General features: G+C 45.3%; 2 protein-coding genes across 5 annotated transcripts in view; one reads left to right on the plus strand and one right to left on the minus strand.

The window, feature by feature from the left end:
• The window catches only part of ACTR5 (actin related protein 5), a 23,009-nt gene extending 16,129 nt beyond the window's left edge, over positions 1-6,880 (minus strand). The window contains exons 1-2 of one of the 2 annotated variants that reach the window (XM_075901339.1): positions 6,339-6,880; positions 69-202 (exon numbers count right to left, since the gene is read on the minus strand). In XM_075901339.1, coding sequence (XP_075757454.1) covers positions 69-202; positions 6,339-6,719 — 515 coding nt within the window. In that variant the 5' untranslated portion in view covers positions 6,720-6,880. Of the gene's footprint in view, positions 1-68; positions 299-6,338 lie in introns of both variants that reach the window. The other variant, XM_075901338.1, reaches the window with a different exon arrangement.
• A 3,965-nt stretch (positions 6,881-10,845) lies between these two features.
• ADIG (adipogenin) lies at positions 10,846-22,802 on the plus strand. 3 transcript variants are annotated; one of them, XM_075901344.1, is made up of 3 exons: positions 10,846-11,018; positions 20,651-20,979; positions 22,476-22,802. In XM_075901344.1, exons 1-3 carry the CDS (start codon positions 10,892-10,894, stop codon positions 22,707-22,709), a joined length of 690 nt encoding a protein of 229 aa, XP_075757459.1. In that variant the 5' UTR covers positions 10,846-10,891; the 3' UTR covers positions 22,710-22,802. The 3 variants fall into 3 exon arrangements, with proteins under 3 accessions (XP_075757459.1, XP_006117094.2, XP_075757460.1); XM_006117032.4 differs by having other exon boundaries at positions 20,651-20,949; XM_075901345.1 differs by lacking the exon at positions 22,476-22,802 and adding an exon at positions 21,187-21,283 and having other exon boundaries at positions 20,651-20,949.
• Positions 22,803-23,122: the final 320 nt, after the last annotated feature.

Consider the following 23,122-nt stretch of genomic DNA (forward strand, 5'->3'; position numbering starts at 1 on the left):
TCTGTATACAAAATAAGAGCTGCTGTGCATTGCTTTATAGAAACCTGTGGCCCTAAGGTGTCACTCACCTGCCTTCTAAGACTGGCAAAACATGTGTGCACTGATAACCAGAAGACACGATCAGACTGTTGCAAGGCCAGTCCTGCCTTCTGTTGTGGTATAAGCTATACAAACTGTCCACTCCATAGGAAACCTTTGGGACCTGGTAACATTCAAACAAGAGCTCCGACATCATTTGTCTCGAATACAGAGGATTACATACTGCTTCTGTTAAAACGATCGGATGGTCCACACAACCCTGGAGTAGAGCCATGGGACAGAGAAAATAATAGTAAGAGGGTTATGACTTGTGTGATCATTGCATACTGGACAAACAGGTCTTCTGACATTTCTAGTTATTTTGCATAAAGAACAAATAAAATATACATTTACTCTTTTATCTGCATAGATCTTTTATTAGTCACCCTCTGTCTTACTCAGGAGTATCATGAAAATACTTATGTGTATTAGCAATAGCTCCGAGCAAGAGAGTACAATGACTTCTTTGTGTCAGGATTAAGTCACACAGTAATAAAAATTCCTGAGCCCTTTATTCCCTATGAATTCCACCACTACTGTTTGAACCTCTCTAATCTGGCACCCTTGAGACTTGACCGATGCCAAACAAGAGAATTTGCCCAACCACTGGAGGTCAGTAATGTCTAGCAGTATTACCAACACTTCTACTGCTTACAAGACATTTTATTAGAGCTAAATAACAGCACAGAACACAGAGCCAGGACTGGTGGCTGTAAGTAAACTTTATGGGACTGGGGAAAACTTGGCCACACCCACGATAAGTGGACATCTGGCTAACTAAAATCATGAAAGGCCATGGTTGTTGCTGGACCAGAGAGTGATCAACTAGAGAAGTTCAACCTATAGCAGTGAATCATAATCTTGGTCCTAATTTTAGGAAGAAGGGGGAGACTTTTAAATCACCCAAGTGACTTAAGATCCCAACTCCCATTTCCAAAAAGGGATTTAGACACTTACGACCAGCTCCTTTGAAAGCTTTACCCAGGGTTAACAAGGCTGGAATTTTGTACACAATATGGCCAAAGGCTGTAAAAACAGAAATCCTAATGCAATCTGGTGTATAAGACAGACAACTAGGGATGGTCACTCAGACCGTCAAGCCTCTTTGCTAGAGGCTGGTTTTAAACAACTGTTCTGCACCAAAATCCTACAACAAGAATTCTGCTGAGGCCCAGTGAAGTCAATGCCCCACTCCCAGTGGTTCTGTCACTGCAGGAGGGGCTCCCACAGCCTCCATTCACAGCAAAGACCCCAAGACACTGGACACAACCAGAACAGAGCCCCTGAAAGGGAAAACTGGAAGTGCCTGGGGGTCTCCTACCATAACACATCTATAACATGGGCTGCTAAATGGGGGTTTGGAGAAGAAGTTCTCCAGATAAAGGAGAAAGCTAATACAGGACCCTTGAGGGAAGTGCTCTGTCTGTAGCGGGCATTTGTGTTTTTCTTGCTGTGGGCTGAGCTTGTGTTTAACTGGTTTTTTCCCCTCCTTCTCTCCCCCCACAGAGTGTGTGCTGTGGCAGGTGGAAGCTGTGAGCTTCTAATCAGGGTTTGAAATCTAGAAACCACTGGTCATTGGTTGAACCTTAATCACGGGGAGGGGCTATCAGGCAGTCTAGGGCTTTATAAAGGAGTGAGTCAGCGACCAGGGGCTATTAACAGGAAGTTTAGAGAGGAAGCGAGAAGGCGTAAGATACACTCACCATTCCTTAACATCTTTTCACTGCACTCCTTCCCTTCAAGGAGGCATTTAATAACTGAGGAATCTCTCAGAAGGAAGCCAGGTATGGATGGTGAAAGGTTTGCTGTTGTTACCTGCACAGCATGTGCCATGTTTGTCTTCCTTCCAGAAGAAAGAAGTGATTTAATCTGCACTAAGTGAAAGCTGGTCACCATTTTCGAAGAAAAAACATGAGGACTGGAGGCCCAAGTATCAACTCTACGTTCTATCAGAGAGGATGAAGACATCCTCGATGGAAGGCAGCATTTAATCCTGCAGGCACAGCAGACTGACGAGCTAGTGAGGACAGTACAGGACAAGGAAGAAAACTGGCAGCAAGTAACCTCTAGAAGGAGAAGACGACCAACTCAGGTATCCCCCATTCCTGTAGAGGTAAGTAACCACTTTCAGGCTCGGTCCACAGGCACTGCAGGGACCTCTCAGGGAAGAAATCAGAAGGGAACACCATCTACCCAAAGGCATGGGATGCGTAGTCCTAGGGATGGGGGTTCCACGACAACCACCCCCAAAAGAAGACGGGTGGTGGTAGCTAGATGACTCAGTTCCTCTTAGGAGGGAGTCCCCATCTCGATAAGTGTGCTGCTTACTGGGAGCTCGCATGCAGGATGTGACAGTCTTCCGAAGGTGATTAAACCTTCGGATCACTACCCCTTCCTGCTTCTCCATGTAGGAACTAATGATACAGACAAGAATGACCTTGAGCAAGTAACAGCAGATTCTGTAGTGCTGGGAAGAAGGATCAAGGAATTTAAAGCGCAAGTGGTGTTCTCGTCCATCCTTCCAGTTGAAGGAAAATGTCCGGGTAGGGATCATCAAATTGAGGACATAAATGAGTGGTTGCGCAGGTGATGTCGGAGAGAGGGCTTTGGTTTCTTGGACCACGGGGCTCTGTTCTTGGCACAAGGATTGTTAGGAAGAGATGGGATCCACCTGACCAAGAGAGGAGAGAGCATCTTCACGAGCAGGCTTGCAAACCTAGTTAGGAGGGCTTTAAATTAGGTTCATTGGGGTATGGTGACCAAAGCCCTGAGGTAAGTGGGGAAGTCAGACATAGGGAAGAATCACAGAGGAATGAGCAACAAAGGAGGACCTCTGATTTGGATGGAGAAGGCAGGGCAATCAACTGGTTATCTAAGGTGTGTGCACCACTACGAGAAGCCTGGGAAACAAAACAGGAAGAACTAGAAGCCCTGGCCCAGTCAAAGAACTTCGATTTGGTTGGAATAATGGAGACCTTGTGGGATGACTCACATGACTGGAGCACTGTCAAGGAAGGGTGTGAACTGTTCGGGAAGAACAGGTGGGGGAAAAAAGGAGGAGGAGTTGCATTGTATGTAAGAGCAGTATGATTGTTCAGAGCTCCAGAACTTAGAGGGAGAAAAGACTGCAGACAGTCTATGGGTTAAACTTAGAGGTGGAAGCAACAGGAGTGATGTTGTGGTTGGTGTCTGATACAGACCGCAGGATCAGGTGGATGCGGTAGATGAGGCTTTCTTTGGACAACTGAGAGAAGCTTCCAGATTGCAGGACCTGGTTCTCATGGGGGACTTTAATCACCCTGACATCTGTTGCGAGACCAATACAGCAGTACACAGACAATCCAGGAAGTTTTTGGAGAATATTGGGGATAACTTCTTGGTACAAGTGCTGAAGGAACCAGGGGATATGTGCAGCTTGACCTGCTGGTCACAAACAGGGAGGAACTAGTAGGGGAAGTAGAGGTGGGTGACAACCTGGAAAGCAGTGATCATGAGATGGTAGATTTCAGGATCCTGACCAAAGGAAGAAAAGAGAGTAGGAAAATACACACCCTGGACTTCAGAAAAGCAGACTTCGACTCCCTCAGGGAACTGATGGGCAGAATTCCCTGAGATGATACATGAAGGGGAAAGGAGTCCAGGAGAGCTGGCAGTATTTTAAAGAAGCCTTATTAAAGGCACAGGAAGAAACCATCCCGATGAGTAGCAAGAAAAACAAACATGGTAGGTGACCAGATCAAGCTCACCATGGATGTTCCCGGTAAGCCAAACACAAAAAGGAAGCTGACAAGAAGTGGAAACTTGGACAGATGACTAGAGAGTATAAATATATTGCTCAAGAATGCAGGGGAGTTATCAGGAAGGCAAAAACGCAATTGGAGTTGCAGATGGCAAGGGATGTGAAGGGCAGCAAGAAAGGTTTCTACAGGCATGTTAGCAATAAGAGGGTGAGGGGCCTTTACTGGATGAGGGAAGTAACCTAGTGACACGTGGGAAAAGCTGAAGTACTCAATGTTTCCTTTCCCTCTGTCTTCACGGACAAGGTCAGCTCCCAGACAAATGCACTAGGCAATGCAGTATGGGAAGGAGGTGAACAGCCCTTGGTGGGGAGAAAAACAAGTTAAGAACTATTTAGAAAAGCTAAATGTACACAGATCCATGGGCCTGAAGGAGTTGGCAAATGTCATTGCGGAGCCTTTGGCCATTATCTTTGAAAACTCTGGGAGATCGGCAGAGATCCCAGATGATTGGAAAAAGGCAAATGTAGTGCCCATCTTTAAAAAAAGGGAAGAAGGATAATCCAGGGAACTATAGGCCAGTCAGTCTTACCTCAGTCCCTGGAAAAATCAGAGGGGATCTACAAGGAATCCATTCTGAAGCACTTGGAAGCAGGGAAAGTGATCAGGAATAGTCAACATGGATTCACGAAGGGCAAGTCGTGCCTGACCAATCTGATTAGCTTCTATGATGAGGTAACTGGCTCTGTGGATATGGGAAAGTCAGTGCATGTGATATACCTTGACTTTTGATACGGTCTCTCAATATTCTTGCCAGCAAGTTAAGGGAATATGGATTGTAAGATGGATAGAAAGATGGCTAGAAGGCCGGGCCCAGCGGGTAGTGATCAACAGCTCGATGTCAGGTTGGCAGTCGGTTTCTAGCGGAGTGTCCCAAGAATCTGTTCTTAGACCAGTTTTGTTCTGTATATTAATGACCTGTGAGGGGATGGATTGCACCCACGTCAAGTTTGCAGCTGACACTAAGCTAGGAGGAGAAGTAGATATGCTGGAGAGCAGGGATAAGGTCCAGAGTGACCTGGACAGATTAGAGGATTGGGCCAAAAGAAATCTGATGAGGTTCAACAAGGACAAGTGTAGAGTCCTGCACTTGGAACGGAATAATCCCAAGCATTTTTACAGGCTGGGGACCGAATTGCTAAGTAGCAGTTCTGCAGAAAAGGACGTGGGGATTACAGTGGATGAGAAGCTGGATATGAGTCAACAGTGTGCCCTTGCACTCTAATATGCCATTAGCCTTCTTGGCTACATTAAGAGGAGCACTGCCAGCAGATCCAGAGAAGTGATTATACCCCCTTTATTTGGCTCCGGTGAGGCCACACCTGGAATACTGTGTCCAGTTCTGCCCCCCCCCCCCACTCCCACTATAGAAAGGATGTGGATGCATGGGAGACCAAAATGATTAGGAGGCTGGAATGCATTACCTATGAGGAGAGACTGAGTGATTTGGGTTTGTTTAGTTTGCAGAAGAGAAGATTGAGGGGGGATTTGATAGCAGCCTTCAACTACCTGAAGGGTAGTTCCAAAGAGGATGAAGAGAGGCTGTTCACAGTAGACACCGATGGCAGAACAAGGAGCAACGGTCTCAGGTTACAGTGGGAGAGGTCTAGGTGGGATATTAAGAAAAGTTTCACTAGGAGGGAGGTGAAGCACTGGAATTGGTTACTGAGGTATCTGTCTACACTTGAACCCTAGTTTGAGCTAGGGATGCAAATGCAGGCATTCAAAATAGTAAATGAAGCCGAGATTTAAATATCCTGCTTCATTAGCATAATTGCATCTGCACGCTGTTTTGGAACCCAGCTGTTTTGAAAGTGCATTCTGGGCCACGTTAGTTCGAACCAAGGGGTCTGATTTGAACTAACGCAGCCCAGAGCGCACTTTCATTTTCGAAACAACTGGGTTCCTAAACAGCGTGCGACCGAGATCATGCTAGTGGGGGCGGGATATTTAAATCCCAGCTTCATTTACTATTTTGAATGCCAACATTTCCATCCTGAGTTCGAACTCGGGTGCAAGTGTAGACATACCCTAGAGAGGTGGTGGATTCTCCAGCCCCAGAGGTGTTTAAGTCTCTGCTTGACAAAGCCCTGGCTGTGTTGATTTAGTTGAGATTGGTCCTGCCTTGGGCAGGGGGCTGGACTTGATGACCTCCTGAGATCTCTTCCAGCTCTGATTTCCCCCAGCCGCCTTTCCTGAGAAACCCCCCATTTCCTTCCATTATTGCTGGATGCCAAACTCTAACCCATCCAAGCTCTTCAACCTTCCTCCTGGCCCCCTGATCTACCCACCCCAGAGCTGCCAGAAACTCTTCCGCTCGCCCCGGATCCTCCTTCCCACCATCCCAACCCCTGCCCAGATCCCTGTCTCTCCCAGTCCCTGCCGGCCGCCATCTGCCCCCACCCCCGGGCCCGCTCTCCCCGGGCTCAAATCCCTCCCTGCCGGCGGGCGGGCGGGCGATACCTGCGAGGAGACGCCCAGGCGCTGGAAGACGTGGTCGAAGAGCAGCTCCTGCAGCTCCAGCTGCACCGGCACGTTGCGGTCGAAGGGCGAGCGGAGCAGCCAGCGCAGCGGCTCGGGGCTGCCCAGGTCGTTGCCCACCTGGGTCTCGGCGCCAGCCCCGCCCCGGGCCCCCCGGCTCCGGGCCGCCAGCGAGCGGAACCGCAGCAGCGGCTCGCCGGGCACCTCGGGGTCCGGGCAGGCCCAGCCCGCGCGCGCCTGGAACGAGCCGTTATCGATCACCAGCGGCACCGGCTGCGGCGTGCGCACGGCCGGGCTGGGCCCCCGCACCGGGTCCGGCCGCCAGCGGGCATCGCGGAACGGGAAGACCCGGCCCGCCGCCATCGCGGGGCGCGCCGCGCTGCCTCCGGCCGGGAACCGCAGCCCGGCCCCAGCGTTCCGGGGCGGAGCTCCGCGGGCCCCTGAGCCGGGGGGACCTGTCGGAAGCCGGGCGCGTGCGCTCGAGTCTGGCGCGTGGGGAGTGAAGCGCGCAGCGCTGGGATTGGCTGCCGACGCAGCGCGCGGCTCCCGGGTCCAGGCTGTTTGTAGTCCGCGCGCTCCGTGCTCCGGCTTTACAGCCTGTCACTTTAGTGCTCCGAGAGGGGGGGACGAGTGGGCAGCAGCCAATGGAAACTGGCCACCTGCATGTGGGCAACGGTAAACAAAGCCACAACCCCTTGAGAAACCACAAATAGTCTAGTAGCAGAAATCCCATTAAAGTCTGTGGCTGCGTCTAGACTGGCCAGTTTTTCCGGAAAATCAGCCGCTTTTCGGGAAAAACTTGCCAGCTGTCTACACTGGCCACTTGAATTTCCGCAAAAGCACTGACTTCCTACGGCAAGAAATCAGTGCTTCTTGCGGAAATACTATGCTGCTCCCATTCGGGCAAAAGTCTTTTTGGCGCAAAAGGGCCAGTGTAGACAGCTCAGATTTGTTTGGCGCAAAAAAGCCCCGATCCCGAAAATGGCAATTGGGGCTTTTTTGCGCAAAAGCGCATCTAGATTGGCCACGGACACTTTTCTGCAAAAAGTGCTTTTGCGGAAAAGCGTCTGTGCCAATCTAGACGATCTTTTCCGAAAATGCTTTTAACAGAAAACTTTTCCGTTAAAAGCATTTCCAGAAAATCATGCCAGTCTAGACATAGCCTGTGAGTACAGTGTTTCATGTATGCTATTAGTAACCATGTCAATTATCAATACAATTAAGTTGTATATTTTCAGTCATGCACATGGACATTCTTATATGGTGTTCTTATATGAACATAGATAAGAAGGCCATACTGGGTCAGACCAAAGGTCCATCTAGCCCAGTATCCTGTCTGCCAACAGTGGCTAATACCAGATGCCCCAGTGAACACAACAGCTACGTCTAGACTGGCATGATTTTCTGCAAATGCTTTTAACCGAAAAGTTTTCCGTTAAAAGCATTTGCGGAAAAGAGCGTCTAGATTGGCACAGATGCTTTTCCACAAAAGCACTTTTTGCGGAAAAGTGTCCGTGCCAATCTAGACGCGCTTTTCCACAAAAAAAAGCCCCGATCGCCATTTTCGCGATCGGGGCTTTTTTTGCGCAAAACAAATCTGAGCTGTCTACACTGGCCCTTTTGCGCAAAAGGACTTTTACCCGAACGGGAGCAGCATAGTATTTCCGCAAGAAGCACTGATTTCAGACAGTAGGAAGTCAGTGTTCTTATGGAAATTCAAGCGGCCACTGTAGACAGCTGGCAAGTTTTTCCGCAAAAGCACCTGCTTTTGCGGAAAAACTTGCCAGTCTAGAGACAGCCTGGTCTTTACTATCTTGAGCATTTGAATATCCTTTGCAAATTTTGCCACCTTACTGTTTACCCCTCTCTCCAGATCATTTATAAATAGGTTGAATGGGATTGATCCCAGGTGTTGCCTGGGCATAATACAAAATGGAGTCTGAGGGGTTCTTTTTCCCTCAGAGCAGTTTTCCCGCCAAAACAGGTAAAGGAAGGCTGTGCACCCAGCACTAAACCTGTGCACTCAGCACCAAGGCTGTGCACACCGCCCAATTGCCTGCGTGCACATCCATTCTTTGCACACGGCACCCAAGTCTTATGCACCCAGCTCTAGTTCTCTGCACCCCGCTCTCTTAATGGTTTTCCTGCCATGAGGTGTTTATATACCCTTGTCAAGGAGCATTCGTGTTCTTTGGCCCCCTTCATGTCCTGTGTGTGTGTCTGTAATCATCATTGCCCTGTGTCATTGTCTACCCGGAGGAGGCCAAGGTTCCAGCCTACAGTCTGACAAGACTACCCACTGCTAGTGACTTTAACTGGAATAAGGGAAGCCTTTTCCGCTCCCACTAAGACTTTGGGACTTATAACACTGTCTCGCTTACGGATACTCGGACAGGATCCAGTGCCCACCAAGCATCAGCTCGTAGGAGGCGAGAAGCATCCATCGAGGGATCGCTCGGTTTGTTCTCCCTTAAAGCTTTTCACTAGCCGCGAGGTTGAAGGTCACAGACATCGAACATCAATCGCCGCTTTGAATGTAATGTATACCCTTGTGTGTGTGGGACTCTTCTATCTTCTTCTTTTCCAGGGTTACGGTGGGACTGTTGCTGAGTTGTATGCTGTTTGCTAATGTTTGGTCTTACATTTAAAATACATGGTTTGGCCCTAACTTCTTGTTGTTTGGTGATTTCTAAGCTGTTTCCCTGGTCATTAGATACAGGATACCAGGCCGAATCTAGCTTCTGTGGGAGGGCACCTTAGGCTTTAAGTAAATTGCATAGCCCATAGCACAGCAATTGTTTACCTCAGCTCTCCAGGTAACACAGGACAGACCCTTGGGGGTCACCACTGGTTACCTCTCTCCAGTCTGAAAACTGACCATTTATTCCTGACTATTTGTTTCCTGTCTTTTGACCACGTGTTTTGAATTTTGATGTAGTTTGGCTCTTTGGTTTGAGAAGATTGCAGGCCCCTGATTTGAAAGATGGGTACTTTTGAAGAAAGAGTTTAGTGAGATTCAATGGGAGCTCCTACAAGAAACAACAATTCCGTATTGTGAAGGGCATACCTAGTAAAACTGGCTTACAAGCCAAACTTTGCCACCTTTCTCATTTTCAAAAGATGCTAGGATCAGAGAGGAGTTTTTTTCTAGCTATGTTTTCCCTTAAACCCTTACATCTAAAATTATGGAAGTCAAAACTCTCAAAGTCTTCAGTTTTACAGTTTTTCAATAGAAATATTTATCTAAATGTTTAGTATGCCTGTGATTAAGAAATGACTTTAGTTAGAACAAAAGATCTGTGTCTAAAGGCTTTGATTTTGTTCTTTCTCTACCACTGACTGACTGTCTAGCCTTAGGCAATTCACCAACAGCCTGATTATCAAAAATGCTAAGTTCCTACAATTCTCATGAACGTCAATGGGAGCTGCTGCTTGCTACTCAGCATCTTAAAAACTCAGGTCACTGATTTCTTTATTTACCCAGTACACAAAGTAGCAATAATAAGACTTCCCATGCTCACAGGAGTGCTGTCAGGTTTAATTAATGAGAATTTACAAAACACTTGGAGAACCCATGATAAAAATTTCAAAAAGTTGTGAATACTATAGAAAACAAACATATAAACAAGAAAATTAAAAGCATGCAAACCATAGTAATGGACACTTATATACCCCTTTCATCAGACATTTTCCCAAGTGCTATACAAACAATTAATTAAGCAAAACAACCCTCCTGTGAGATGTATGATTACTAATGGTTTTATCTGACTGATGGAGAAACATACTGAGAAGTTGAGTGATTTTTCCACAGTTGCACCATAGGACTTGTTTCCTAGCATTCCTGCTTTAATCATTACCAAACTTCCTTGTGATTAGAAATAAGCTAAAAACCATGATTCCCATACAAAGGAATATTTTACCTTTCTTAAGAGGAAACAATGAAGTAAAGAAGTGAGGTCACTATTCTTAACAGTTAATATACTTGTTAAGGAAAGAAAGAATCACAGAGGGATTCAAAAAGACTGCGAGAGTTATTCTATCTAATCTATCTATCATTTCTCTGAAAGTTGTTCATTGTTCATCTCAGTTGAGGGATCCTGACATAAGAACTTTCCAGTAAATATAAATACTCCTCTTTAGCCATCTCTGTAGGTTTGATTCTGATTGCAGTGATTTATTTCCTTGGAAGGTGTGCTAATCATCTTGTTTTTGACAAATACTAAAGTAACTTGTCATCTCTTTTTACAGTAGCCATGGATGTACTGTTTATTATATTTGTATAGGCTTTGAAGTTCTCCTAATGTATGGTTTCTCTTCTAATTGCCAATATAAGGAGGGGCACTTAAACCAGATTCTTTCCAGTTTATTTTTCTCATCCTTTTTGTTTCCTTCTTCAGTGGGCTAGGGGATTGTCCCTCATATTAACTAAGCTGAGAATGACATCATAGTTGCCTTGTGACACACTGTGATGCTACCTAAAGGTAGCGGCTGAAGCAGAGTAAACAGCCAGTGTAGGCTTATCTTGACCTGAAACTATGAAGTATCCTCTGGTTCCTTTGGTGAATGATTTGACCTTTCCTCTTCTCTTTTTTTGGTTTTGTTTGCCATTTGGGTTGTTGTTGATCCTACTAATTATCTGGCTTCATATTTTACTCAGTGAAGGTAAGTTTTACTATCAGATCCTTTTGTATAAAGGGTTTAAGTATTAGCTTTCTTTTTAGAGCACTCTGCTAGCTATTTTTAGGCTAATGCAGCTTGTCTCTTAAAGAAACTAAAGGAGTCCTTCTCTGTGTAGCAGATTATATATGGAAAATCAAGCTCAGCATAAGATAGTTTGAGTTAACCATGTCTAGCTAAAAGGACTTGTTATTTCTGATAGGTTCTCTTTGTTAAATCATTTTTTTCAAAGAAAGATTAACTTAAAATTGTGGAGGAGTGTTTTAGGACTTAAATGCTCCCCCACTATTTTTTGGATGAAACCTCAAATATTATGGAGTTATCTCCTAACTATTGGGTATTTATTATTTTCCTCCTGAGTCACTTGTGATATTGTTTAGAAGTACCAGCGACTGGTGCCTTGTCAAATAGTACAGAAAGTGAAATTTTGCAAGGAAGAAGTGTTTTTCTATTTATTGATGTATTTTCCTTTTCTTCATGACACCCTCCCTCTTCCCCTACACTTCTCTACTTGTCATGTGTCCGCAGCTAATAACAGGCTTGTTGATGTCCCAGAAGGGATAAAGCATTGTTTGTTCTAACCTTGGAGTGTAATTGACTGGATTAAAGTGCAGGAATCAATTCTAGGCTCAGACACAGTGCTTCTTTGCAAGGCACCACCTTCAATGAGAATAAACATGTTCAGCTCAAATTAACGCAAATTGCTTTTCTTTCAGGTGTTTAGGGCCCAGTCCTGCAATGGGTTCTTTGGGAGTAGTGTGAGCAGACCATAGCTGCCGAAACTAGGGGTGCAGGAAGATACTTCTGCAGTGCTTGGCTTGAAGTAGTTTCCATTATACACCAGAAATACAGTTTGATTCAATAGCTGTCAGCACCAGTGATCCCTCTAATCTTTTCCATCCATGTGCAGAATAATTTTTATGTGCACCAAGGTATGTGCAAATGTGCACCACCAGTAGAAACAAAAAATGTACCTGTACGTGCTCTGCTAACCAGCTGGGTGGCATCCGAATCTCGCCTGAGTGGCCTCAAAAGTGTATCACTTAGGTAACACTGGTCAACACAACGGATATAAAATCCTGGTCAATCAGTTAACTGGTTAAACGTTAGGTTGGCTTAACATTTAACTGGTTAACCAACTAAGAGGAATCTGGGCTTAGCCTGGCTGGAGCAGTCCCCATTCCACAGGGCTCCTACTCCTACCCCCATGCTGGAGCTGGCTGCCAGCTCCCTGTTCCACACTGGGGATAGGATTCCTGCTGGCTTCCAGCTTTCCCTGAAGTAGCCTCTGCTTATGGAGCGCTCCGGCTTCCTGCAGACAGAGGCAGCTCTGGACGTGGGAGCAGTCCCTGCCTGTGGGGCGCTTGGGTTCTCTGCAGACAGAGGCTGCTCCAGACAAGAGCAGCTCTCCTCTACAGCAGATCCCCTGTGGGGCTGGAACAGCCCTCTGCCTATGGCAGGCAGGGAACTACTTCAGCCCCCACCAGTTACTGATTAACCAGAGCTGGTACTCATTACCCATTTTGGTAACTGGTTAACTGGGTAACCTTTATACCCTCACTCTAAAAATTGTTCCAGGACCCCTGGAATGGACTTTACTGGACTGCTGGCAGCAGCAGAATGAAACATACTAGGAGCATGATTGTCCCTAACTATCCTTTATTCCCTTGTGTTTGTACGGACATCCAGATTTACATTCTGACTTGGGAATCCCCCTTCCCAGATTTAACAGTTCATTGTCCTGTAGATACAGATTTGCTGAGGGCAAAACCTGGGCATTTTTGGATCTCATGGCTAGATTGCTCTGGGACAAAGACTACAAAACTGTTGTTGTCTTGGTCAAACCAGAGCAAGTGATGATCCATATTTCAGTGGTCACTGATTACCATGTAAGGACCTGCTATGTTTGTCCTGGATCTTAAGGTTATGGACAATATAACTGAACAGTGGGGGGTGATTCAAAGGTTCAAGTCTTAGGAGTGATGATATCACAAAGTTACCTGGGTGGAATGGAAAAGCGGCTGAAAAAACGGCCTACCTGTTCCTACCCATGAAGAGTAGAACAAGGCCCCAAACTCTCCATTTTATATATAGCATAATTCTGTTGCAGTCTGGGTATTAAATACCTTTGTGTGTTAGCCTTTTAATAGAAAAAATAATTGTAAGATATAGCATATTGGTGATTGGAGTCAATTATTTTCCAGGATCATGGTACCTATCTATCTTAAGTACTTATATGGCTCCCATCATCATAGTATCTGAGTGCCTTACTATTTTTAATGTGTTTAGCCTCTCAATACTATTTTGAGGCAGTGAAGTGCTATAATCCCCATTTTACAGGTAGGGAGCCAAGGCACGGAGAAACAAAGAGACTTGCCCAAAGTCACAAGGGACTAAGGGAGTCTGTGGCAGAGCAGGGAATTGAACCTGGCTTTCCTAACTTCTGATCACTGTACCATCCTTCCTTTCTACCTTAACAGTGTTTTCTTTCAAAATGTCTGGTACTGGAAGAACCATTATTAGCTCCAATGTGAAAGCACTTAAGCACATGCTGTAAACACAACTCTGTTGAAGTTAGTGGGACTAATCTATGTGCTAAATTGAAGCACATGATTCAGGATACATCTACATTATAACGTGCTATAAATAAGTATTATAATATAGATGCTGTGCTGCTCTAATGCTCATAGTGGAGATGAACTAACCTGATAGAAGAGAGCTCTCTTCAGCTCACTAACTCCCAGCTCTGCAAGAGGTGGTAGCTGCACCGGTACAAGTTATGAACATAAGAATGGCCATACTGGGTCAGACCAAAGGTCCATCCAGCCCAGTATCCTGTCTGCTGACAGTGGCCAATGCCAGGTGTCCCAGAGGGAGTGAACTGAACAGGTAATGATCAAGCGATCTCTCTCCTGCCATCCGTCTCCACCCTCTGACAAACAGAGGCTGGGGACACCATTCCTTACCCATCCTGCCTAATAGCCATTAATGGACCTGACCTCCATGAATGTATCTAGCCCTTTTTCAAACCCTGTTATAGTCCTAGCCTTCACAACCTTCTCAGGCAAGGAGTGCCACAGGTTGACTGTGCGCTATGTGAAGAAGAACTTCCTTTTGTTTGTTTTAAACCTGCTGCCCATTCATTTCATTTGGTGGCCCCTAGTTCTTATTATGAGAACAAATAAATAACTTTTCCTTATTCACTTTCTCCACACCACTCATGATTATAAATACCTCTATCATATTCCCCTTAGTCTCCTCTTTTCTAAGCTGAGAAGTGCTAGTCTCTTTAATCTCTCTTCAATGACTGAAGATCAGGCTCTCCCAGCAACATAACACTGTCTACACCAGCACTTAGATCAGTATAAAATACATCACTTAGGGCTGTGGACTATTTGCACTCTTGAGTAATGTAAGAGTGATGAAATAACCTGTAGTGCAGACAAGGTCACAGGGTTTGCAAGAGTGAAGCCTTTAAGCTCCATCCTGAAAAGTGGCTATGTGAAATGACCCCTCTTTTTGGGCATTGCCTGGTCTATTCAATCACATCAACTTAAATAGCATGGGCTAGAATGTTTTGTATAATTTTACAGCAGTTACCGTTGAAGTCAACACAACTGTGGGAGATTCAGATGGATTCTATTCCCACTGCTACCTCAAGGGAATTGCTCACTAAGGCTATGTCTACACTGGCATGATTTTCCGGAAATGCTTTTAACGGAAAAGTTTTCCGTTAAGAGCATTTTCGGAAAAGCGCGTCTAGATTGGCAGGATGCTTTTCCGCAAAAGCACTTTTGCAGAAAAGCATCCGTGGCCAGTCTAGACGCGCTTTTCCACAAAAAAGCCCCGATCTCCATTTTCGCGATCGGGGCTTTTTTGCGGAAAACAGTACTGTGCTGTTTACACTGGCCCTCTTGCGCAAATGATTTGCACAAGAGGGCTTTTGCCCGAACAGGAGCAGCACAGTATTTCCACAAGAACACTGATGATCTTACATGAGATCGTCAGTGTTCTTGCGGAAATTCAAGTGGCCAGTGTAGACAGCTGGCAAGTTTTTCCGCAAAAGCAGATGATTTTGTGGAAAAACTTGCCAGTCTAGACACAGCCTAACTGTAGTGAAAGCGGCGAGGAGTCCTGTGGCACCTTATAGACTAACAGAAGCGTTGGAGCATAAGCTTTCGTGGGCAAAGACCCACTTCATCAAATGCATGTAGCCTTTGTCCACGAAAGCTTATGCTCCAACACTTCTGTTAGTCTATAAGGTGCCACAGGACTCCTTGCCGCTTTTGCAGATTTAGACTAACATGACTACCCCCTGATACTTAAATGTAGTGAGTTACTTAAAAAAACCCAGCACCTTAGATACTAAGGAAACATGAGCTTTCGTGGCACAACCCGCTTCTCCAAATGAATGGAGTGATTGAAGGTCCAGTTTCTAAATGAATGAGGACGGGGGTGAGGGGAGAAAAAAAGTGGGAAAGTGTTGTATATTGGTTTGTAGATATAGACCTTGTTCTTATGGTAACTGAGTAGGTCACTGGGGTCAGCCCAGCTAGTCTGGGCTTGTTCTGGTGAGTTCTGTGCTATGCAATAAAATGGGACACTTGCACCTACTCCAGCTCTCTGCCTTTCCACTGATTTCTTCCTATGCTCTGAAACTCCCCACGACATAACAAGTGGCAACAAGGATGGGATACCTGTGCTGCCTCCAGCAACAAAAGAAGTAGAAGTCAATGTAAGAAAACAAACTCTTTCTGGCTGTTCTGGAAGGTGGGGGTAAGAACTGACTGCTACCCTGTGCAAACTGAAACTAAGGAGCCCAGAGACTGGAAAAGAAAAAAAAAGGGGGGGGGGAGTGCAGCAGCCATGGCTACACTTACAGGGCCACTGGGACCTTTTGAGGAGACTGTAGAGCAATGGCACGTATATACTGAGCGTTTTGAACTTTTTGTTATTGCAAATGACATTAAAGAAGAGAAGAAGGTGCCAATATTTTTAAGTGTTGTAGGGGCTAAGACCTATTCTCTGCTGCGCAGTTTGCTGCTCCCTGTTAAGCCAGAGACCAAATCTTACAGTGACATTGTGGAAATCCTGGGGTCACATTATGCTCCAAAACCACTGGTAATTACAGAAAGGTACAGGTTCCATAGCAGAGACCAAAAAGAAAGTGAAACCATTGTACAATTTGTAGCCAATTTGAAAAAGCTTGCTGAACACTGTGAATTTAAGGAGATGTTAAATGATGCCATACGTGACAGGTTAGTGTGTGGCCTGCACAGTGAAGCTATACGGAGGCGTCTGTTAACAGAAGCTCAGCTCACCTTACAGAAGGCCATTGATATTGCTGTCTCCCTGGAACTGGCCACACAGGAGGCACAATACCTTAGTGCACCCCCTGGGGTGCATAAAATGTCCCAAGAACCTACTCACAAAACAGTGGGGAGCCAGGAATGTTACCGCTGTGGTAAGACAGGTCACCATGCCGCAGAATGCTGGTGTAAGAACCTAGTGTGTCGACAGTGTGGGAAAAAAAGGACACATTGAGCGTGCCTGTGAACAAAAGAAAAAGAGGCCTGTGGCCTGGCGGAACAAAAAGGAAAATCTGCATACCATCGAGCAGATGCCTGATGATCAAAGCGACATCTTGTCTGAAGAAGTGCCCTGCTATGTTTTGTCTTTGAAAGGGGGCTCCCATGAATACTGGGTAACCCCACTGTTGGATGGCAAACCGGTACGCATGGAAGTGGACACTGGTGCAGCAGTTTCATTGGTCTCAGACTCTGTGTATAAGGAAAAGTTGAAGCATCTTCCACTTAAGGCAACAAAGATCATTCTGAAGACATATACAGGAGAAGCAGTACCCCTATTGGGCACTACTGATGTTAAGGTGGAACTAAATGGACGGACTGCAGAATTACCACTGTTTGTGGTGAAAGGCCATTACCCAGCCTTAATGGGGAGATCATGGCTTAGGAAGATCCCACTGGACTGGGCAGAAGTGCACCGGATGACTAAAGAAGAAACAGGTCTGACTGATATATTAAAGAGACATGCTGCTGTTTTTGGAGAGGATCTGGGAAGTATGAGGGGAATTACCGTGAAACTGAACATTAAACCTTGTAGCCAACTAAAATATCTGAAGGCCAGAACTGTGCCATATGCTATCAGACCAAAAGTTGAAGCAGACCTGGAGTGCCTAGTCAAAAATGGAGTCCTAATACCAGTTACCCATAGTCCATGGGCAACTCCAATAGTTCCAATATTGAAGGAAGATGGTTCTATTTGGATTTGTGGGGATTTTAAGGTCACTGTTAACCCTGTTTTATGTGCAGAGCAATACCCCCTTCCTTGCATCGATGACATCTTTGCGGGCCTGGCTGGGGGACAAAGGTTCAGCAAGATTGATCTGAGTCAAGCATATTTACAGATGCAAGTTGAGGAGGAATCCCAAGAGCTGTTGACTAGTGTAACTCATAAAGGGCTTTATCGTTACTGTCGCTTACCCTTTGGAATAACTTCTGCTCCAGCCTTGTTCCAGAGAGCTATGGACCAGATCTTGTGTGGCTTGCCAGGAGTTCAGTGCTATCTTGATGACATCTGGGTCACGGGTGGGAATGAGGAGGATCACCTTAAGAACTTAGAGGCTACCCTACAAAGACTGGAAGAGTATGGCCTACGAGTCCGTAAAGATAAGTGTGCATTCTTTCAGCCCTCTGTTGAATATTTGGGACACATCATTGATGCTACTGGTCTTCATAAGTCCCCTTCAAAAGTTAAGGCTATTATGGAAGCTCCACCCCCTCAAAATGTTAGTCAACTTCGCTCATTTCTAGGACTATTGAACTATTATGGAAGGTTTATTTCACAGCTAGCCACACTATTAAAACCACTTCACGAGCTCCTTGGCCAGAACAAGGTCTGGAAGTGGACTGACACCTGTGATGTTGCATTTAACAAGGCTAAATGTGCATTGCTAAATGCAGAGGTCCTGACGCATTTTGATCCATCCTTACCTTTACAGTTGGCTTGTGATGCCTCCCCATATGGAGTGGGAGCGGTCTTGTCACATGTTATGCCCTCAGGAGAGGAGAAACCAATTGCTTTTGCTTCACGTACCTTAAGCACAGCTGAAACTAACTATGCACAAATTGAACGTGAAGCATTGGGAATCGTTTTTGGAATTCAGAAATTTCACCAGTACCTGTTTGGACGGAAGTTTACACTTCTCACTGACCATCGACCTCTGACGGCAATTTTTGGTCCACACTCAGGTATTCCACCAATGGCTGCTAGTCGTATGCAATGATGGGCATTGTGGCTTTCAGGACACACATATGAGATCAGATATCGGAAAACCACTCTACACGGCAATGCAGATGGTCCCTCTAGGCTGCCTTTGCCAGTCAAACATCAAGATAGTGGCCAGAAGGAAATCTTTTACTTTGAGCAGGTAGAGAACAGGCCCATCACTGCTGCACAAGTTAAGAGAGCAACTCGTGTTGACCCAGTACTCTCTCAAGTAATAGAACTAGTGATGCGTGGAACATCTCTACGGAACTCTCAGGTCTCATCTGACCTTGTCCCTTACATGTCCAGGAGAACGGAGTTATCAACCCATTCGGGGTGCTTGTTGTGGGGAATGCGTGTCATTATTCCAAAAATACTGAGACAACAGATGTTAGAGCAACTGCATTCAGGTCACTGTGGAATGGTGCGCATGAAAGAAATTGCACGAAGCTATTTTTGGTGGCCTGGTTTGGACAGTGACATTGAAAAGAAGGCAAGAGCTTGTATTTCTTGCCAGGGTGTGAGGAATGCACATCAGTTGGCACCTCTGCACCCATGGGACTGGCCTGAAACCATGGCAACGTATTCATGTTGATTTTGCTGGCCCATTTGAAGGTAACATGTTTTTGGTGATGGTAGATGCTCATTCCAAATGGCCAGAAGTCTGTATAATGCCTTCCACTACTGCTGAGAGTACTATCCAAAAATTACGGGGAATCTTCTGTCATTTGGGTATTCCTGAACAACTTGTGAGTGACAACGGTCCACAGTTTGTGTGTCAGGAGTTTGGAAATTTTATGAAAGCAAACGGGATCCATCACATCACTTCAGCACCGTATCACCCGGCCACAAATAGATTGGCTGAAAGGTTTGTCCAGACAATGAAACAAGCTTTGAAATCGGTTAGAGAACATTCACTCGTACAAAAGAGTCTGGACACCTTCTTACTATCCTACAGAAACACTCCTCACGCTACAACCAAAGTGTTCCCGGCTTTTCTAATGATGGGACGTCAGCTACGCACGTGCTTTGATTTGCTGAAACCTTCAGAACCATGACAAATTGTGCAACGTCAGCAGGAAGGTCAAGTCATCAGGTGTGCATCCAGAGCAAAAGACCAAACCTTTAGTCCTGGACAGACAGTTTTGGCTCGGAACTATGTTCCTGGAGCTAAATGGGTCCCTGCCATTATTATTGCTCAAATAGGACCTGTTTCCTATACTGTCTGGACTGCGAAAGATCTCATCTGGCAGCGGCATGTAGATCAGTTATTGACAGGTTATTCCTGCCCCCGAGGCACATCTCCAGTTGAGTTGCCTGTCCTTCCCACTGCTGGTGAGCTACCATGTCAAGAATCACCTGCTCCTGACTCTCCTCCTCCATCACCACCAGCGGCGAACAATAACCTCCTCCCTGAGCAGGCTGATCCAACAGCCTCACCTGTTCACACTTCAAGTTCCCAGCCCAGTGTCAGGCCTGCACCCATAACATCTTCGGGTGTGAGAACGCCGGATGTCCGCCGTAATCCACCTAGAGAAAGGAGGCCTCCTCAACGGCTGGACCTTTAGTTGAGATTAACTCACAGATGGGGCAAAATAATTCCCAGGGTTAGCTGGGAACTTGAAGCGTTCTACCCTCATTTCATAGTTCGTTTTTGTTTTTTTAAAGGGACGTTTTTATTAAGGGGGGAGGAATATGTTGTATATTGGGTTGTAGATATAGATCTTGTTGTTATGGTAACTGAGTAGGTCACTGGGGTCAGCCCAGCTAGTCTGGGCTTGTTCTGGTGAGTTCTGTGCTATGCAATAAAATGGACACTTGCACCTACTCCAGCTCTCTGCCTTTCCACTGATTTCTTCCTATGCTCTGAAACTCCCCACGACATAACAGAAAGAAATAGTCAATTAGAGTGTCCTGAAGCTGATAGAGAAGGTACAGATTGTTCTTAAGTACCCATTGTTTGGTACTAGTGAGTTACATTTGTTTAGTCTCATAGTAATGTACAAGTAAATGAGAGCCCAGTGTTGCTTCCAAAACCTCCACTATGGGTAGTGAGAGGTAAGGAACCCAACTTGACTCTCAAACCCCAAGCTGAACTAGCAGTTAGAGGAGGAAAACAAAACTCTAACTTGTAACCAGAACACATCTGAAATAGAAATCACTGTAACACAATGCAGGTGGAATCCTACAATATAACTCTTAGAGCCATTTTCACTGTAGAACCATACTTTAAAATGTCACTGCTGTATTCTAATAGCTCTCACTTCTGTTCTCCTTTTTCCCCACTCCAACTCCGTACAGTTACTTTAACTTAAAAAAATTGTTTTCAGCCCAGTTGCCGCATGCCAAAGAAATAAAGAAGCCATCTTCTGATCAGTCTGATGACAATGCAGAGCCTAAATCTGAGAATGAGTACCGAGGGGATAAAAGCCAGAGTGAGATGCCATCTACGGAGTTCCAAAAGGAGAAGTGGATGAAGGCCACTCTGAGGCCCAAGCCGGCTTATCTGAGTTCAAAACCAAGAGTCCAAAGGAAAGGCCTCTTGACTGCAATCTTGGAGATTCTGTCCTGGGCCCAGGGGACAAGGCCATATTGCTTTGAGAAGAATGCCCTGTATAATACTGTAACGGTGAGTGGAGCAACCATACCCGTTCTTTATGTGAGCACTATTTTTGTGTGTCGCTTACCTCTCTCTTCCTCCTCACCTTTCAACTGGACTCAGATCTTGATTGTTAATCAGCCAGGCAGAAAATAGAAATTTTTTTGCATTTGTCTCATACCAAACTCTTCTCCATTTGCAATGTCTTCTCTTCTATGTAGAATAGTGATAGAGATGCAGCCGTGTTAACCTTGTCTTTTGTTTCAGCTAGACCAGACTATCTGAGGAAGTGGGTCTGGCCCACGAAAGCTCATCACCTAATAAACCATCTTGTTAGTCTTTAAAGTGTTGCATAGCCCTGTCTTTTGTTTACTCTTCTATGTGGTAGTTAAAGGTGTTCTGTAAGGACACACAAGTGCCTTTATATATTTAAAAAGAACAAAACAAAAACAAACCCTGAGTATTACAGAGCTACTGCAGTTCAAAAGGCAGACAAGCACCTCGAGTAGTTTTCATTGTTTTTAGTTTCTTAATTACAGGCAGTCCCCGGGTTACATGGATCTGACTTACATCGGATCTCTACTTACAAATGGGGTGAGGCAACCCCACACTAGCTGCGCCCTCTCCCCCCCCCCCCAGCAGACTGCCGAGACGCGCCGCAGTCCTACCGCCCGCGTCCTCCGTGGCAAGAAAAGCCGCTCCGCGTCTCCCTGGTCTGCAGGACTGAGGGAAGTGAAGTGTGGGAGAATAAAACTGAGCTCTGGATAAATGTTTGGCCAGAGTTTCCCCTACAATATGTACCAGTTCCGACTTACATAAAAATTCAACTTAAGAACAAACCTACAGTCCCTATCTTGTACGTAACCCGGGGACTTCCTGTATCTGATTCACAAACTCCCTTTGATATAACACGTCAGCATGTAACTTTTTCATGTATTTATAATATAGTTTTAAAAAGCTGTTTCAGCCCCCAAATAATGGAATGAATACATGTAAGTCTAAAAATTATAAATACAGACTTTTCCTTCAAAAATTATTTTGCTCTCCTCACTTAATTGGCATGACCTGAATTCAGGATTCTCCAGTTTTCTTAAGAATGTTAGTCTCAAACACTTGCCTCACAACACAGAATGCAATGTTGCCTGTTCTCTTAAGTATTTATGACATCATCCACTCCTGAGAGACCTTGACTCTTGACATGTTAGTAAAGTAGCAAATATCTTTCAAATGTTCTCAAAACTGTTATAATGACTAGACTGAATATAAATACTCTGTTTATCTTGCCTCTTGTGCATTGGTCCTGCATGAATATCCCATGCCTTTAATGGGGTACTTCAGGGGTCTGTCCAAGCAGGGTATGTTGGAGACTAGGGATTTAGATCAGTGCCCTGTTATATGATTTAAAGCAGTTCTTTGCTATCCAGGTGGAACATGGAGGGTGGCGGGAGAACCAGATGCTCATTGTGCCCTTACACCTCGTATAGCCCATTGGAAATGCCATTGATGTAAAAAATGTCTGCACCAGGAAAAATCTCTTTCCCCTTTTTCCCCACTAGCTATTGTGCTCCCTGCTTCTTTCTCTCACCTGGAACTTTGTCTGCCAATTGCTTGAGATCTCTAACATCCTGACGATTCAACAACTACCATCATCTCTAGTTACCTACACAGCTCATCTTTTCACCCTGCTGAGAGAAAAGATTGTGAAAATCTTGGATTCCCTGAAATTAGAGATCGGAGGGCTGTCTGCTTCAGTCATTGGGAGGAGATATGAGAAAACTGAAGCAAAGTGAGACAGCAAAGTACATCGTGGATCCAAACTGGAGAACTACACTGGTGTGCAAATAAAACAGTGGGGGATGTTTCCCCCAGCTGTAACTTTTTCATTGTCTGAGAGCTGTTAGTGTGGAGCAGAGGCTTAGCAATTCTTTAATCTTGACTATGTGTTCCTTTGGGGGTTTTTTAATCAGGATTCTGGTGGATTAGCATCTATGTACACATCACAAGTGGCTTCCATGTGGGTAATATCAATATACCAAGTACTGTCAGTTGAAGTGACACCTCTTGCCAGCACCAGCCTCTCCTTTCAAACAATTAAGGCAATTAATATTCATTGATATTCAAGTACCATAATCCATTCAACCCATTGTTTATCTTGTTTCTGACTAATAAAATCCCAACTATTGGAGATTACGACATCTGGTTC

Source organism: Pelodiscus sinensis, chromosome 18 (assembly GCF_049634645.1).
Source record: "Pelodiscus sinensis isolate JC-2024 chromosome 18, ASM4963464v1, whole genome shotgun sequence".
Lineage (NCBI taxonomy): Eukaryota > Metazoa > Chordata > Testudines > Trionychidae > Pelodiscus > Pelodiscus sinensis.

Excerpts from the sequence above, each read along its gene's own strand:
- ADIG (XM_075901344.1), top strand. The coding sequence starts at position 10,892 with ATGAAGTATCCTCTGGTTCCTTTGGTGAATGATTTGACCTTTCCTCTT. Across the intron at positions 11,019-20,650 it reads TCATATTTTACTCAGTGAAG|CCCAGTTGCCGCATGCCAAA; the intron begins GTAAGTTTTACT and ends AATTGTTTTCAG. Across the intron at positions 20,980-22,475 it reads CAACCATACCCGTTCTTTAT|CTATTGTGCTCCCTGCTTCT; the intron begins GTGAGCACTATT and ends TTTCCCCACTAG.